The 17,112-nt window shown below is 35.6% G+C and overlaps 1 protein-coding gene across 4 annotated transcripts in view; it reads right to left on the bottom strand.

Moving 5' to 3' along the window:
- Window positions 1-4,583: 4,583 nt before the first annotated feature.
- The window catches only part of aralar1 (calcium-binding mitochondrial carrier protein aralar1), a 338,725-nt gene continuing 326,196 nt past the window's right edge, over window positions 4,584-17,112 (bottom strand). For all 4 annotated transcript variants that reach the window (XM_090388800.1, XM_090388801.1, XM_090388803.1 and 1 more), the window contains 3 exons: window positions 15,858-16,016; window positions 5,871-5,961; window positions 4,584-5,261 (listed from right to left, as the gene is read on the bottom strand). In XM_090388800.1, the coding sequence (XP_090244926.1) occupies window positions 5,099-5,261; window positions 5,871-5,961; window positions 15,858-16,016 (413 nt within the window). In that variant the 3' untranslated portion in view covers window positions 4,584-5,098. The remainder of the gene's footprint in view (window positions 5,262-5,870; window positions 5,962-15,857; window positions 16,017-17,112) is intronic.

Here is a 17,112-nt window from a genome sequence, read left to right as displayed (position 1 = left end):
ACTCATTAGATTATTAAAGCTAGACATCATAAAATTACTCAAGATATGGTACTACTCAGATATAAGGGAAGCAGAATTTGATATCATAAGAACAATATATACATACAGGTTCTGTGACAGATATGTTTTGTTCTTGGTTAAGAACTGCATAGAATCTAAGGCAGTGCACCCGGCCGATGTGGCTGACCAGTGCAACACTGAGTCAGTTTGGTGTGGCATAAGCAATGGAAAAACAAAAATGATGGTAGGATTATGTTATAGGTAGAAGGGCAATACTTAGTATAATAAATGTCTATACAGACAAACTGAGTGGATCAGAATGTCTTATAATGGGGAATCTTAACTTTCCAGATATTGAGTGGGCCTTTGGGTTGGTTTCCATTATGTGTAGAATGGCAAAAATAAAGCCATATGATTTTTTTAATTTCTGAAATCTGCTTTAAAATATAAACTAAGAGAACACACACACACACACACACACACACACACACACACACACACACACACACACAGTATATTCTTATTTCATATTCTAGTTATGTTTCTGCAACATGTGGTAGGTAATGCTTTACAGACACAAATGTTTGCTATACTGATTTTCTTTATTTATTTATTTAGCTAACGTTTATTTTTAAGAGAAGTTTAACGTTTAATAATAAGAGAAGTTTATCTCAATATAGTACGCAGAACACTTCCGTATGATACTTTCCAGAAATTAAAACGAAAAAAATCGAAAATCTTACATTACAGTAACAAATAATTAAAAATCAAGTGAACACAATTTAACCCAATTAAAAATTAAGAAAATGAATTAAAAGAATTTAACAAAAAAATTGAAAAACAATTTTCCTTCCTGAAGCAGACAACGCTTTTTGACCGTATGTCGTGATCACAGGAATGAGAATTACCGAATATGGGTAAGTATGAAACTTAAACAGAATTATTTGTCTTCGTATGTGCGTGTAAAAGCCTATGAGGCTTTTACGTGAATGCGCGAAGCTTTTATATTTAGGTAAACTTCTCTTATTATTTTACAAATATTGATTTTTATGTTATATGGTTAGTAGTGAGGTGATGTTAATGTGCTACTCATACTGCCATCTACAGTTTAATTTCTTTTGGATGTATTCTTCTCATTTAACTGTTATTCTGTTTGGCATTGCTTTGTAAATGCTCTTATCTGTTATAAGTATAATTTTTCATGGCACAAGTGCCACCATTATTCAAATCTATTGCATTGTCAGGTTAATTAGCATAACTGTCAGGTTGGTGATGAACTGATTTGTCTAATGTTCAAAATGCAGAGACTCCAAGGCCACTATTGATATTATGGCCTCTCGACAGGATGGGCATAATGGTTGGTCTATTTTATTTATTAAAATAAAATACATAAATATTCTATTTATACTCCAGGATCACCACATGGTCAGAGGAGTTTACAAGATAAAGAGAACACAAGAAACAACACCATATTTAATAGTCATGCAGGCTCTAACCATGTTCACTCAAAGCATGTGTACTTATGTACTCTCACACCCGACCACTCTGCTGCTATTTGTTTCACTCTGATGGTCATGTTGTGTTCTGTTTTCATCTGTGTATAATGATATTTCAAGTAATTTGAACCTGGTGCCACCAAGTGGGCATCACAAAATCTGAATTAATTGGAATTTATATTCAGTATTTTTATTGATTATTTTAGGAGCACATTCTGCAACACCGTTTATCTCGATTTATCATTTCAACCCAGAGAGTAGGCAAAAAACCTCTACATCATCAACAAACCGAAAAAAGCAAAAGTTGTGGCTTCTGCAGGAGCAGTTATGGCTATCTCCTTTTTTCGACATTCAGGGAATGGTTTACCAGTATGTTGTGCCACGTCATACGCCTGTTACAGGACCTTTCTACAGAGCTGTACTGCACACTTTGCAGGATCACATTCATCGTAAACGACCACATTCATGCAAATGGATGGATGCTGCATCACAACAATGTGAGACCTCGAGTACTTATCCAGCATTAATGTCAAATGTGTTCCTTATCTGCCCTGACCTTGCAAATTTTTATTATTATCATTATTTCCAAAGTTAAAGAAGGAGCTACAAGGAAAACATTCCCAGTTATCGAAAGAAGGTGTAAAGACATCATAGCAATTCTCAAATGCATGTCAAAAAATGTCATGGCTTCCACTATGTTTTTGAAGAATGGTAGAAACGTTGGAATAAGTGCATTTCATCAAATGGGGGACTACTTTGAAATCATTTTTTACTAAACAGCCTTCATATTATGTCCTCCCTATCTCTACGAGGAAATGTTCAACAAATTACTGAATAATTGGGTTAATGAAACCAGAGCTGATGAGGCAATAGTTAGGGTATGGTGTCATGAAATATTGCAAGAAACATTTAATTATGATTTTAGGTGAGTAATTTATTACTCACCTAAAATCATAATTAAATGTTTCTTGTTACTTGGTGAGTAATTTATTACTCATCTAATCTTGTTTAAAAACTATCATAAGTTTTTGATAATATCAATATCAGCTTTGTAGTGTAAGGCTTTTACCTTAAATTCACTGAGGTTTTAAAATTTACCTTAAATTCAATGAGGTTTTATTTATTTATTATTATTTTTTTTGAAAATCAATATTTTCTTTTAAAAACTATTCTTGTAAACAAATTATTAAGAACTCTCCCAGGCCAGAAAACTCGAGAGTTGCTATTAATTTGTCTAGCATTATATAAGCTATCTTTTGAACAACATAATGTGCATTAATTTGCATATGCAATAATGATGGAAATCATTATAACTGAGGTCAGATTTTTTTTTTTTTTTTTAAGTGCATAATGCAACACTGAGGCAACTTGCAGTGAAGTGCAAGTTGCCACAATATGAAAGCAATGAATGTAGTAATAATTTAGTTTGCTCAATGTACAAATTGATTGTTTATTTATTTTTTTTTTTAAATTGTTAAAATTTTTTTTTTATTAATATAAATATTTTCTTTAATACAGAAAACTGGGAGAGTTATATTATTAACTTGTCTAGCTTTGTACAATTTAATTTATTATCTTTAGAACACTGCATAATGTGTATTAATCTGCATACACAATCATCATGAAAATCATTGTGATAATGATAACTAAAATCAGATTTTTTCCTCCACTTAATGTTACTTTATGGCACACCAACTTAAAAAAATATATATCATTTTTATTAATAAAGCCAACTAAATATCTTCCCCCCCCACACAAGTAAAATCCCATTATAACACACTCTCACAGTATTATCCTTTCTTCTGGTCCCATCCATGCAATAAACTCCCACTTATAAAGTGGGAGTTTCCATTTTGCTCTTTAGTCCTTTCAAAACAGCTATAATGAGAATTCATTGCATTTTAATTTCACATGGAAAAATTACTCCATTATTTAAAATGTACAATTTAATTCACTTTTTACAATATTTTTACAGCTGCTGGCTTGAAAAATCTAGTATGACAGTTGGAAATGACAATTTACAAGCACCTTTACTTGGCAAAAATTACATGAAATACCCCGATAAGCATATAACTTGACTAGATTATGGCATTTGAAGGAGGTCTAGAAGTCCATACATTATTAAAACATTAAAGTATCTCAAAAAATTAAGTTTTCAATCCGTCAACATTTCTGTTCTCTTGACAGACCTTAAATTTGCAAACTAAAAAAATAAGCTAGAATGAAAACTGTGTGTGTGCACGCGGGCACACACACATCTTGGGTTGTTACACATAATTTTGGTCACGTATCTAGGTTAACAAAAATCCACAGAAAGTATTATTTCCCTTTTCTAAAGTGATACTAAAAGGACACCTATTATTATCTTATTTCTTAACTTTTTTTTTTGGCAATAATGGATTGGCTTGCCCCACGGTACAACCCATCCACATTGGAAAGAAAAATGCTATTCCCTTATTTGATGCTTACATTTGGATACATATAGAAGCCCAGTGAAGCTCTATTTTTGATGCCAGTTGTATTACTTATTATTTTTGTAGAAATAGAAGGGGAAAAAATTAACGAGTCGCCGACTTCAAAATTTGCAATAAGATAGCAGTTTCATTAATAAGCATACCCATTACTTTGCAAAGTAGCAAAAGATAAAAGATATGAACCTCAAACAACTACATAAAGTTGAACTTGTATTATATTCACTACATGAGCAAGTTTTTACATGAATATTTGAAAAATCACTATATTTACCAAAAACACCACCCATCTGTTTAACCACACCATTGCATCATGATTCTTGCACAGCCGAACATACTCACAAAATATATAAAACTACAAGTGTGGTGAGCCATAGAACCTCACCACAACTGCAACCATCTCAAAAGTAAAATAAATATTCAAATTAAGTATCCATTACTCGTCTTGTCCTCTCTCTCTCTCTCTCTCTCTCTCAACAGGAGGGAAAGGAGAATCACACCATCTTCAAAAGGATACTGATAGCAAAATTTTTTGGCAATTCAAAAATAATCCATGCATACATATAGTACAATTCTTCAGATGGCATATACCTCAGCAACTGTACACAGATCAGTATTTCACAAGCAAGGCAACTAACTTTTATTACATTTTTTAAGAATTTTTCTCTAAATTTCTATTGCCTAGCATCCAATTGTAGTGAGCTAACAAAACTTTTTAACTATACAGTCTTATATACAAAAGTTCCCTCAACAATAGCTGCCAACCCACCGGACACAGTGACTTTTCACCGATTTGGTGGAAAAGTTTAACAGGCACAAAGAAGGAGGTTATTGGTCGGAAACAGACTGCAGAAAATTTCTCTGAGCACTCCTGCCTGATATACAGAGCTGTGAAAAAATCTGGAAATATATCCTTCCCAGTTAATTCCAGTTTCATCACAGCACCAGCCAAACATAGCAGCCTGGCTAGCCAGGATTTTTTTTTAAATATTGCTGGACTGTCTGTAGGGATAGGGGCACTATAGGTCTCACCAAATTAAGATGCTACAGCTTAATGAAAAAACCACTCCAGAAGGAGGAGGCTGCATTCCAACTAAACTATTTTGCTGAAAACTAAAACTTAGTTTATTTTTAAGGTGCTGCTGTCCGGTACTTTGGCAGGAAGAGACCAAATTTTGACTCCATGCCATTAAAAGTAGCAAGAGCGAGGCGAAAACCACCAATATGATCAGGATTCTGAGATCGTATTTCTCCGGCTTGTACTGGTACTTTCACCTGAGATCCTGTGGGTCTCCTGTTCAGAGAAGATATGAAGAATTCAAATTATCTACTGCATATATACATATACTACAGAAAATACATGAACTTCAAAATGACAATAACATACACAAGGCAGACACTGAATAGATTTAGGCTGAACTTAACTGTTGGGGTTGTGTGATTTCATCTATGGCAGAATACCCCTTTCTGCAGCATGCATTTAAACAAATGTGAATCAGAAAAATATAGAAATTCAATTCCTATAACTAAAAATTTTAAAAACGAAGTAAATTTCATATTAATTATTTAATACAAAGATTTTATTTAATTCCTGAATTAAATTTACTTAAAGAAACAGTTATTTTTTCTTCTATGTATTCATTAAAAGTTCAAATCTCATGCACCGAACACATACAGAAAAAATTTACTATTCAGCAATTTCTGCCCTGCTTATTTAATGAATTTTATGATATTTCTGTTTACGCAAAATGAATTTTGAAAGAAAAAAAAAAAAAAAAAAAAAAAAACAACTGTGAATAGTACAAAATGATGTACCAGACAGTTGCAAAGTTCATATCACAAACATAACAAAGACAATATAACCATGCATACCAACACCCATAAATATGATAAAAATGCATACCTGCCACCAAAATCTATGTAAAAGAGCCTCTGAAGTATCTCGTAAGTCAACAATGTGAAACCAAACTGAGGTGCCGATCGAAATACCCTAGCTAAATTACAACAAACAAATATTTTAATAACAATATTCTAAAGTTAGTAAACACTTATACAGTAAAACCTTGTTAATTTAAAGTTCGAAGGCCCAAAGTACGCTATACTTTGACTTAAGTAGTGCTTAAATTTAAACAGGTTCAAGGTACCTGTTCAAGTACCGAACATATCAGTATTAATTAATCAAGATAAATTTTATCAGTCACTCTGTTAACATCATGCAAAATTTTTATTTTTTAATTCTCATTTATAATAATATTATTTTAGTTTTGTTGTAGTAGGTATTCATGAGTAGATGTGTAACACTTTCATTTAGTCAATATGAGAAACATAACTGTACTGTGGAGAAATCCAATAAATTTCTTGCATATGATATAACAAAGACGGTAAATTTCATTTTTGCTGCCATTATGGATTATACTGTTCAATATTATAGTACAGTGGACTCCCGCTAATCCGAACATCCGCCTAATCCGAACACGTTTCGGTCGACGGAGAGGAAATTTTTTAGTTCGCAAAATATACGTTTTTGTATTTTCCAGTTAAATTTAAATGGCATTAATGGTACAAAAACATTTAGAATTCCACAAAACAATTGTATTTTATTGTAGTACTCTACTAATACAAAATTAATAAATCAGTGTTTGACATGGCCTATTAAAATTACAGATCTATACCTACACACCAAAACAGGAACAAAAGTCATTTTTCAGAAGTAACAAACTCTGTTAGTTTCTTTTGACGTAACGATGAAAATCGGCTACATGATGGTTTATGAAGCGGTGGCTATGTTTCGCCACCGCTTCATAAACATGTAGTCTGTCGGTGTAGCGCTGGGATGTTGTTCTAAGTAGCGTAAAGCGAGGTCAAGGGCCGCTGTCGCGTCTGTGTGCGACACAAGTTGTTCCGCAGAAACACCGGGCTCGTCATCACTCCTGTCATCATTCTGCTTGGAGTCTTCTTGGGTGACAGCTGCCAGATGTCCTCATCCGACAGGTTTTCATGACCTATTCCATCTGCTGCAATCCACTCGTTAACGTCAGATTCTATTGCTTCCCGCACCCGGGAATTTCCTGTACGAGCTGAATTAATTGTTCTATGTCATTGTTTTCGTCAGAGCTATCGACAAAGCTGAGAGAGGGCCATAATTTCTTCCATGATCTTTGTATGGACTGCTCGGTTACACCCTCCCACGACTCAGCAACCCAATATACATCTTTTAAGTTCACTTGTTTCATTTTCTCATGTAAAGAAAGTGAATTGGTGTTATCTTCTATCAAGGACCTAAGATATTTCTTTCTGTATGCAAGCTTGATAGACTGTAACACCCCCCTGATCCATGGGCTGTAATAACGGTGTTACATTAGGCGGTAAAAAAGCTGCCTTTATATCCCCTAATGTCAACTCGGAAACATCTGGGTGGGACGACGCATTGTCTATGAGGAGAATGGCACGAGGTGGCAAATCATTTTCATTGCTGAAACGTTTCACTGCTGGGACAAATTGATTATGAAACCACGCTGTCTGTCCATCCAAGCTTTTTTTTGACTTTTATAATGAACTGGAAGATTGTTAATGTTCATATTTTTAAAAGCTCTCGGCTTCGCTGATTTACCGATCATCATCAAAGGTAGCTTGTGATTTCCTGAAGCATTACTACAAGCTATCAACGTCACTCGCTCCTTATTCATTTTAAAACCTGGGGCACGCATTTCTTGTTGAGATGCTAGACTTTTTGTAGGCAAAGCCTTAAAATTTAAACTTGTCTCATCAGCGTTATATATCTGCTGAGGTGAATAATGTGATACCAAATCAGCAAACTCGCCCAAATATTTCTCTGCTGCAGCATGATCAGCTGATTATTGCTCCCCGGTGATCGTTAGCTGGCGAATCCCATGGCGCTTCTTCCAGCGATCAAACCAACCAGTACTCGCACTAAATGATTCATCACCTTTCATTAGTTTGTTGAGATGAATGGCCTTTTCTCTAACAAGAGGTTCACTTAGGGGTGTTTCCCTTCCTCTTTCCTGAGTGAACCACGTGAATAAGGCTTCATCAAGTTTGTCAAACGTTGAGGGCCTTACTGTTTGTGATTTTCAACTGATTTTTCTGAATTAGAGGTACAAAACTGCTCGATCTTTGCGCGGTTTTTTTTCCAGTCAGTTACTGTGGCCTTGCCCACTCCAAACTCTATTGCTAATTTCATTGCACTTTCCCCCTTGTCCAGCCTTTTCAAAACTTCCAGCTTATCTTTCAACGTACACGTTGTGTGTTTCCGTTTCGTGGCCATTGTGGCAGCAGACTGAACTAAACTAAACTATAAAATGTAATGTAGAGCGAAGATATAAACATTCACGTTTAATGCACAATGTCGCATGCAATTAGTCATAGCGTGGAGGGGGGGTTGCTTCCGGTGTGTTACGCTCGCGTACAAACGCTAGTAGGCTTACTATACATTCATTCCTTAATAAACCAGACCTGTTTTACTGCTTGCTTCTGCATTATTGCATCATTTACTGAGTTAAGCAATTTTCTATCAAAAGAAAAAAAATTCTTGTAAGAAGAAAAATACATTTATTTAGATGTGCAGTTGTGTGATCAAAAAAAGACAAACAAAAAGTTACTTAATTATACAGAATGTATTATCTTTTGTTTGTTTACTTTCCAGTGATGCTTTAAAAACATTCTGAAAAAATAATGTAATTCTAAGCACTTATTTTTGCATAATTCTCAATGTCAAATAAATAAATTAATTAAATAAAATAAACATGATTACCAATAAATTCTATGAAATATATATATTTTAATTAAAATTGTATTATTTTTCTTTCTTTGTTGGTTTTCTTCTAACTTTCACTTTATTTTGGTTATTTTATTTATTTATTATTTTCTTTTAATCCTAGTTTATTCTCTTGGGCCACCATGCCATAATGGTCATATTAGCCATGGAAAAGCACAACTAAAGTTTTGGATGAAAACTCTGTTGGAAGTAAAACTCTTGAAAATCTATTGCTTAAAATTTTTTCTCAAATGCCTATGACTCTGCACAAAAGCAAAAGTTAAAATCTAGGTTTCCTCTTTTATCAGTAAAAATTCTGATGTTAATTGTAATCACTTTTCCATTACTGACAAGCGTAGCATTAGTAGAGGCATACGATGCAAGAAAGCAAGCTTATGCAGCATCAGCCAAAAAAAAAAAAAAAACCTCCCATTTTATCCCTCCATTCATTCCAAATGCCTGTCCAGCTCAGCCTTAAATTTATTTAGGCTATCAACTTCCACAACAAGAGATGGAAGTCTGTTCCACCAATCAATTACCTGCTTGTTAAAGGCAATTTTCCACACATCTATTCTATAACTGTCTTTCCTCAATTTGAATCTATGTCCCCTCAGGTTCTTAATCTGAGCAAGAGGAAGAATCCCATCGGTATTCAGCTTGCTCAACCCATTCAAAGCCTTATACACCTCAATTAGATCACTTTGCATGTGCGTAGTCTCCAGGTGCTGCAATTTGCAGAACTTAAGCCTTTCCCCTCACCAATCTTGTTGCCCTTCTTTGTACTCTATATCCTTCCTAAAATGAGGCCTCCATACCTGTACACAGTACTCTAGGTGTGGCCTGACCATTGCCTTGTACAACGGGATAACCACCTCCCTGTTGCTGCTAGCAAAATTCCTATATAGGTATATCCTATATATTCCTATAAGACAGAGAGTGGTAATCAATGGACACTGCTCATCGTGGGCTAATGTTATTAGTGGAATCCCTCAGGGTTCAGTATTGGGTCCTTTATTGTTTTCTGTATTTATAAATATATTGATGATGGTATATCAAGCTTAATGTCCAAGTTTGCAGACGATACAAAGGTTGGCAGGGTTGTCAAGGACGCTACTGACACTATGCTGCTGCAACAGGATCTGGAAAGGTTGAGCAGATGGGTTGAGAGGTGGCAAATGAAGTTTAACATTGACAAATGTAAAGTACTACATATGGGAAACAGCAACCCCAGAGCAACGTATCAACTCTGTGGTACTACACTGACAGTGGTAGAGAATGAAAGGGACCTGGGGGTGGTTGTGCAGGCAGATATGAAGTTCTCTGAGCAGTGCAGACGGGCAGCAAGAGTAGCTCATGGTGTATTGTCAATGATATATAGGAATTTTTCTAGCAGGGATAAGGTGATTATTCCCTTGTATAAGGCAATGGTCAGGCCACACCTAGAGTACTGTATACAGGCTTGGAGACCTAATTTCAAGAAGGATGTAGAGCTGCTGGAACGAGTACAGAGAAGGGCAACAAGATTAGTGAATGGAACAAAGCAGTGCTCTTACGAAGAAAGGCTTAAGTTTTGCGAATTACAGTGTCTGGAGACTAGGCAGCAGCGAGGGGATCTGATAGAGGTGTACAAAGTCTTGAATGGTTTGAGCATGCTCAATGCTGATGGGATTCTTCCTCTTGCTCAGAATAATCACCTGAGAGGGCATAAATTCAAATTGAGGAAAGACAGATGTAGGATAGATGTGCGGAAATTTGCCTTTAGCCAACGGGTGGTTGGTAGGTGGAACAGACTTCCAATCCCTTGTCGTGGAAGTTGATAGCCTAAATAAGTTTAAGGCTCGGCTGGACAGGTATTTTGAACGAACAGAGGGGTGAAGTGGAAGTGGTTATTTTTTATTTATTTATTTTACTTTAATTTTTTTGGCTGATGCTGCATAAGCTTGCTTTCTTGCATCAAATGCCTCTACTAATGCTAATATCATTGACAAGACTCCATGACCTGCCCCAGCAGCCCATCTGTGCTGCTCAGTAAACTTCATATCTGACTGCACAATTTCTCCCAGGTCTTTTTCACATTTTACACTTCCCTGAGTGTAGTACCACACAGTTGGTACGTTTCTCTTCGGTTATTGCTACCCATATACAGTACTTTGCATTTGTCAATGTTAAACTTCAGCTGCCACTTCTCAGCCCATTTGACTTATCTAGATCCGGTTGGAGTAGCATACTTCTTTACTGTTGTTAATAACCCTGCCAACCTTTGTATCATCTGCAAACTTGGATATTAAGCCTGATATACCTTCATCAATATCATTGATGAATACACAAAACAACAATGGGCTCAGCACCAAACCCTGGGGAACTCCACTAATAACATTTGTCCACAAAGAGCAGTCCATTGATTACCACTCTCTGTCGTCGCCCACTCAATCATCCCTTTATCCATTGTAGCAATTTATCCTTAATGCATATACCACTCCAATTTGTACAGTAGTCTTTCATGTGCAACAGTATCAAAAAAGCTTTCCTGAAATCCAAGTACAGCAATACCCCACATAGCACTGATAATTGGTACTGAAACTGTTCCGTGTTATGTGAAACTGTGCTGGTTGAAGTATAATTATAATGGGTTTTAATTGAATGCGTACCAGAGAAACTGTCTATAAACAAATTATAATAAATCTATAAACAATTTGCGCTTGATAGCCAATTAAAAGGATTTGAAATAAAAATATTTCAAAAATTTTATTAATGAAAAGGTAACATCATTAGAGATGAGAAAAATGCTTTGTTTATTTAGGTATTTCAATAATAAAGTCTAGTGAAGTTGTGTCTTCTTTTTCTTGGAGTACAAGTCTTTGTAGCATCAAGTCCAATCTTGTAAAATTGCCGTATCTTGATGCTATGCTCAACATCGGATATCCATTCATAATCGCCTCACAGGCCTTCCCCCCCCCCCGAAAAACTTTCTCTAATTCTTCTGTTAAATTCTTTGGTGCCACTTCAGGGTTATCCACTTCAGAATTGTTTTCCTCTTCTTCATATGCGGTTTGCTTGTCAATTTCAAGTAAAGTTGCATCATCTAAGTCATTTGCATGTGAGTCAATGCAGTCACATACACTGGCAGTGTCCAAAGTTTTGAATCCCAAGTCTTTCCCAATCTTCACAATGTCTTTGGTAATTGTCTGAATTTGCGATTCAAAACCAGTGAAACCATTTGCCAAATGGGGCAAAACATGCTGCCAAACAGAATGCATGTTGTCAGCAGCGATTTCTAGCCAAGATGCAAATATATTTTAAATCGTATTTAAAAGAGTAAAAAAATAAATTGTGAAATGAAAAGTTTGAAAAGCTATCACATTGTCTCGCCAGGATGGAATTAAGAATACTGAACACTGTTGCACGTTGCTATTGGCACACGTGCATGTGAGACGATAGATTTGGTACTGCAGCGTATACGTACGCATACCTGAGCTACGACAACACAGCATATATGTACGTGTACCTAGGCTACGACAATACAGCATATATGTAGAGTACGTATCTAGGCTATTGAATGAGTTTTAATAGGTACAGTAAATTTGACTGAAACTTAATTGAAAACTGTGCTGTCTGAAGCCGTGTTAAGCCAGGTATTGCTGTATATGATATCAAAATTATTTTTTTGCATCCAGTTCCTTTGTGAGAACATCATAGTATCCGATCAAATTGGTCAAACAAGACCTCCCTTTAACAAACCCATGCTGTGTCAAAGAACTGGTTAAAGAAGCACTGCTAGATGATCCAGCAATGCTTCTTTAACCAGTGACTCCATTATTTTCCCCGGAACACAAGTTAAACTAACAGGTCTATAATTACTTGTGTCACATTTTGAACCCCCCCAACCTCTTTGTAAATTGGTGATACATTTGCACACCTCCAGTCCATGTTGACCTCCCCAGAGTCCAAGGAAGCTCTCATAATTATGGCTAAGGGTTTGCTTACTTCCTTTGCTGCTTCCTTTAACATAACTGGATAGATCCCGTCCACCCCAGGTGCCTTCCTTATGTTCATCTTCAACAATTTCTGCTCCACTTTGCTCTCGGTTATTACAAAATCATTTAGCTCACTGCCAGAGATTAATACACCTCTGGAATTCCCCTCCCTGAATAACTCCTCATGTGTAAATATAGATGCAAAATACTCATTCAGTTTGTTAGCTACCTGAGCAGGATCATCAACAGTTGAACCATCGATATCAAGTGGACCAATCTGATTCATCCCCTTCCTTCTAGAGTTTACGTAAGGGTTTTTTTTTTTAAATGAAAACCCCAAATACGACAAGTATTAGAAACTATAGTACTTAGTACAATGCATGGGTTGGAGATTGAGAAGACAGAAGATATTTGTTGACATTAGACTTGAACTTCTGTAGACTGTAATTTTTAGGAAATAAGTATGAAGGAAGGTTGTTCCAAAAAACAGCAGTTGAATGAATAAATGAGGAAGATGAAAAGTTGGTTCTGTGAGTTTGAAGTTGGACAGTAAATGGATGGTGGCTAGTGGCAGCATGTGTTCAGACTATTTTGAAAGAGAGAGCAGGAATTATAGAAGCCAATCCAGAAGAACAGTGCCCATGGAAGTATCTGTAGAAAAGGCATGCAGCAGAAACTGAACTTCTATGATACAGAGAGTGGAGAGACTCTGTTAGAGATGAGTCATTAATTAACTTAACTGCTCTCTTCTGAATGGAATCTAGAAGCCAGAGGGAGGTTTTGGGGACACTATCCCAGACGTGGGAACAATATTCCCTGGTATTGCGGATTTGCAATTTGTACAGAGTGAACAGCTGTTTGGAAGAAAACTAATGCCGAGAGCAAAAGAGAAAACCAAGTTTTTAGATGCAAAGGAAGCAATATTTGTAATGTGCTTGTGCCAAGAGAGATTAGAAGTCGGGATAATACCCAAAAGAGATATATCATCTTGCCTAGAAATCGGAGTGTCACCAAAGATTAGCATAGAAGCAGAAGAATCCTTTTTGCAAGATATAAGACAAGACTGAGTTTTAGAAGGATTGAAATCAACTAAGTTGTCTTTGCCCCACTGGAGAATTGCATGGAGATCGGCATTTAAAGAATTGGTAGCAGATTTTCGAAAAGTTGAAGCTGATTGAGCAGGGCAAGGTTCTTCAAAATGGAAAGTGGAATGCAATGTGCTATCATCGGCAAAACTATGGATAGGATTTCTGGTCAATGGAAGAAGGTCATTAATATACAAGAGGAAAAGAGTGGGGGAAAGAACTGAATTTTGGGGGACACCAGCATTAGTGGAGAAGTTAGAAGACAGAGAGTCATCTACCATCACCCTCAGTGAGCAGTCAGAGAGAAAACTGGATAACCCATTACAAAAAACAGTTGGCAAACCATAAGATGGAAGCTTGTTTAGACCTTTATGCCAAACATGATCGAAAACCTTTGAGATGTCAAGAGCAACTGCTTGTGTTTCACCAAACTTTTCCATTGAATTTGTCCATAAATGGGTAACATAAGCCAGAATATCACCAGTGGATTGACACTCACAGAATCCATACAGGCGATCGTTGATCAGATGGAAGGTTTCTAGGTAGTATGGCAGTTAATTGCATCCACACTGCATTCAACATTTTTCACAGCATCAAGAATGTTATAATTCCACCAATAATCTCAAATTGAAAGACTACCTAATCCATCAGTGGCATCTAACAATTGTAAAAAAGATCTTCTTAGGTAATAAAGTTTAAAGGAAGCTATAACACCTTGGTCCATTGGCTGAATTAAATAACTTGTATTTGCTGGAAGAAAGGTAACGTTCACATTTGGGTACAGATCAGACAAATGTGCACGATGACTGGGCACATTGTCAAGAATGAGCAAAATTTTGAATGCTATGTTCTTGTTCAGGCAATATCTTTTTGTTTCAATGCAAAAGCAATTTAAAAACCAATCCTTGAAGATTTTAGCTGTCATCCAGGCTTTTTTTTTTTGCTTGATTTATAATGAACTGGTAAGGAGCTTTTTGATATTCCTTTAAAACATGAGGATTTTCTAATATATAAATTACACCCTCTGCATTGCCACATAACGAAAGTGTTAACCTATCTTTTGCAGCTTTGAAACCTGAGGTAGTTTTATCTTCTTTTTAAATGAATGTTTGGCTTGGCAATGCTTCCAAAATAAGCCGGTCTCATCAGCATTAAACACTTGACTTGATAGCCCTCAGTCGTAATAACATCCTTTAAAGTTTTTGGATACAAAGAAGCAGCTTCCGTATCTGCACTGGCTGCTTTGCCCGTTAATTTTAGATTGTGAAGACTGTTGTTTTTTAAAATTTTCAAACCAACCCTTATGGCCTGAAAGACATCTGCATTGGATGGACCGGCTTATTCTTGTAAGCGATTAAAAATTTTCAGAGCTTTGGCGTGAATAATATTTGAAGAGGCATGAACTAAGTAAAAGAAAAAATTTTATATTTTTCTTTTACTTTTTGAAGGAAAAAATGAACATTTCATTTCAAGTTGTCCCTTTTACCAATTTTCAAAATATGGCACCATCCCCCCCCCCCCCCACAGCAAAATCCTGCTGGTTTTCTTGCACCATTTGGCAATATTAATACCAATTTTCTCTACTCAAGTTATACTAATGCTTTTATTCTGGTATTATCTACTTGAGTGACTTTGCTCAAAAGTCCAATTGACTTGTTTTCCTATTGTAGCTGACAAAGGTTGAAACTTCTGCTATTACTAATAAACTTAATCACATTGTTGGGATATTTACTAGAATATCAAACCATCCTACCTGTTCTCATAACGAGAGAAAAGTTACAGTGGTTTGACCTTCTAGTAAAGTTCCCAGGAGGCAGCAGTCTGCTTTTAAATAGGATGATATATACTACATTGTAGGTAATGATGAGAGTCCACATATTTAATTTATTCCTGATAGCTAGCTGACAGCATATTCAATGAGACTTGAATGCCTTAAACTGTCTCCACAACACAGTAACAAGAGAGTTTTGTTATTAAGTTTTAGTTGCTAAGGTTTTCTTGCATATTTATTTGTATAATTCCATTTAAAATAAAACAGAAATCATGAAGGCGCTTACCTGGACCACCTTTCCAAAATGCTGGTCCTCCTTCTTCTTTCCATATCTTACGGATGGCATCAAACACTCCACTATATGTTGTCTGCCCTTCCCGGGCCTGCACCTGAAGTCGTGTTTTTATCACATCAGCTGGGGTTACACAGTAAGCAGCAGGAACACCTAAAAAGCAAAAGAGATTCTTAATATCAAACTATTATTTCATCAAATAAGATTATATGAATTAAAAAAATCTTTCTTTTAAAGTACATTCTCATACATTGCAACACAAAGCAAATGTCTAAATCAGTTGTGCCCAGCCCTGGAATCATAACTCTTTTTGTGGTTTGTAAAATAATTTGGGAAGTCACATAAAATGGATGTGTAAGCACAGCTGTAAGTAAAATATAAATCAATGGGATGTATTTAATAGTTAAGGTTAAACATCCTCAATTAAAAAAAAAAAATCCAATACATCAACTACTATGTGAAAATGGGGGGAAAAAAAAAAGTCAACTTTATTAAGATATTATATATTACATTTAGTATTATCTCAATTTTGCTAAATATTTTACAATATATTTTTTAATCCATTTTTAAAATCTTGTGTGCTGTGATTGAATTAGGATTGAGGTCCTAAAAAACTCTATAGTACATTATTAAACACAAAATGTTATGAACACTGATATTGCCTCATTTAACAATTATTTCTTAAGAGGAATAGTTTGGTATTTGAATTATGTTATGTTATGGTAAAGCCAAGCCTAATCTCAAAATACTGTGTGAAATTAGTGTTAACTCTACACCCCTAGCAGCAGCCATTTCATCATCCAATACCACATACTGCTTTAGCCTTCTTCCATTTCTCTAATATCTTTTCTATCACTCTCTATTCCACCTTGTTGTAAGGTGCATTCTAACACAATACCCCTCCCACTTTCTTCTCATCCTCTCTAAAACCTATCAATTCACCAAAAATCCACCGACAACCCTGCCTCCATATATAGACTGGGAAAACAGAAACCCCACCTCCATTAATAGACTGGGAAAGTACAAAGAAAAAGCACATTTTTAAAAAAATAGTATTTGCCTTTTATTTATATATATATATATTGGTTGATTTTATTTAAATAAATCTTATGGATTTGTAGGCAATTAGGTATATATGGTTCAGGCTACCAAGTTAGTGAGTTTAGACTAACTTTAGCCTGGAGGGGGCCTATAAACGATATATAACTGAAATGGTGTTATAAAATAATATGATACTAAATAATGAAAA

This window comes from Mastigoproctus giganteus, chromosome 14 (genome assembly GCF_048544385.1).
Source record: "Mastigoproctus giganteus isolate SK-2022 chromosome 14, ASM4854438v1, whole genome shotgun sequence".
NCBI lineage: Eukaryota > Metazoa > Arthropoda > Arachnida > Uropygi > Thelyphonidae > Mastigoproctus > Mastigoproctus giganteus.
This window is presented reverse-complemented; position numbering and strand designations above follow the sequence as displayed.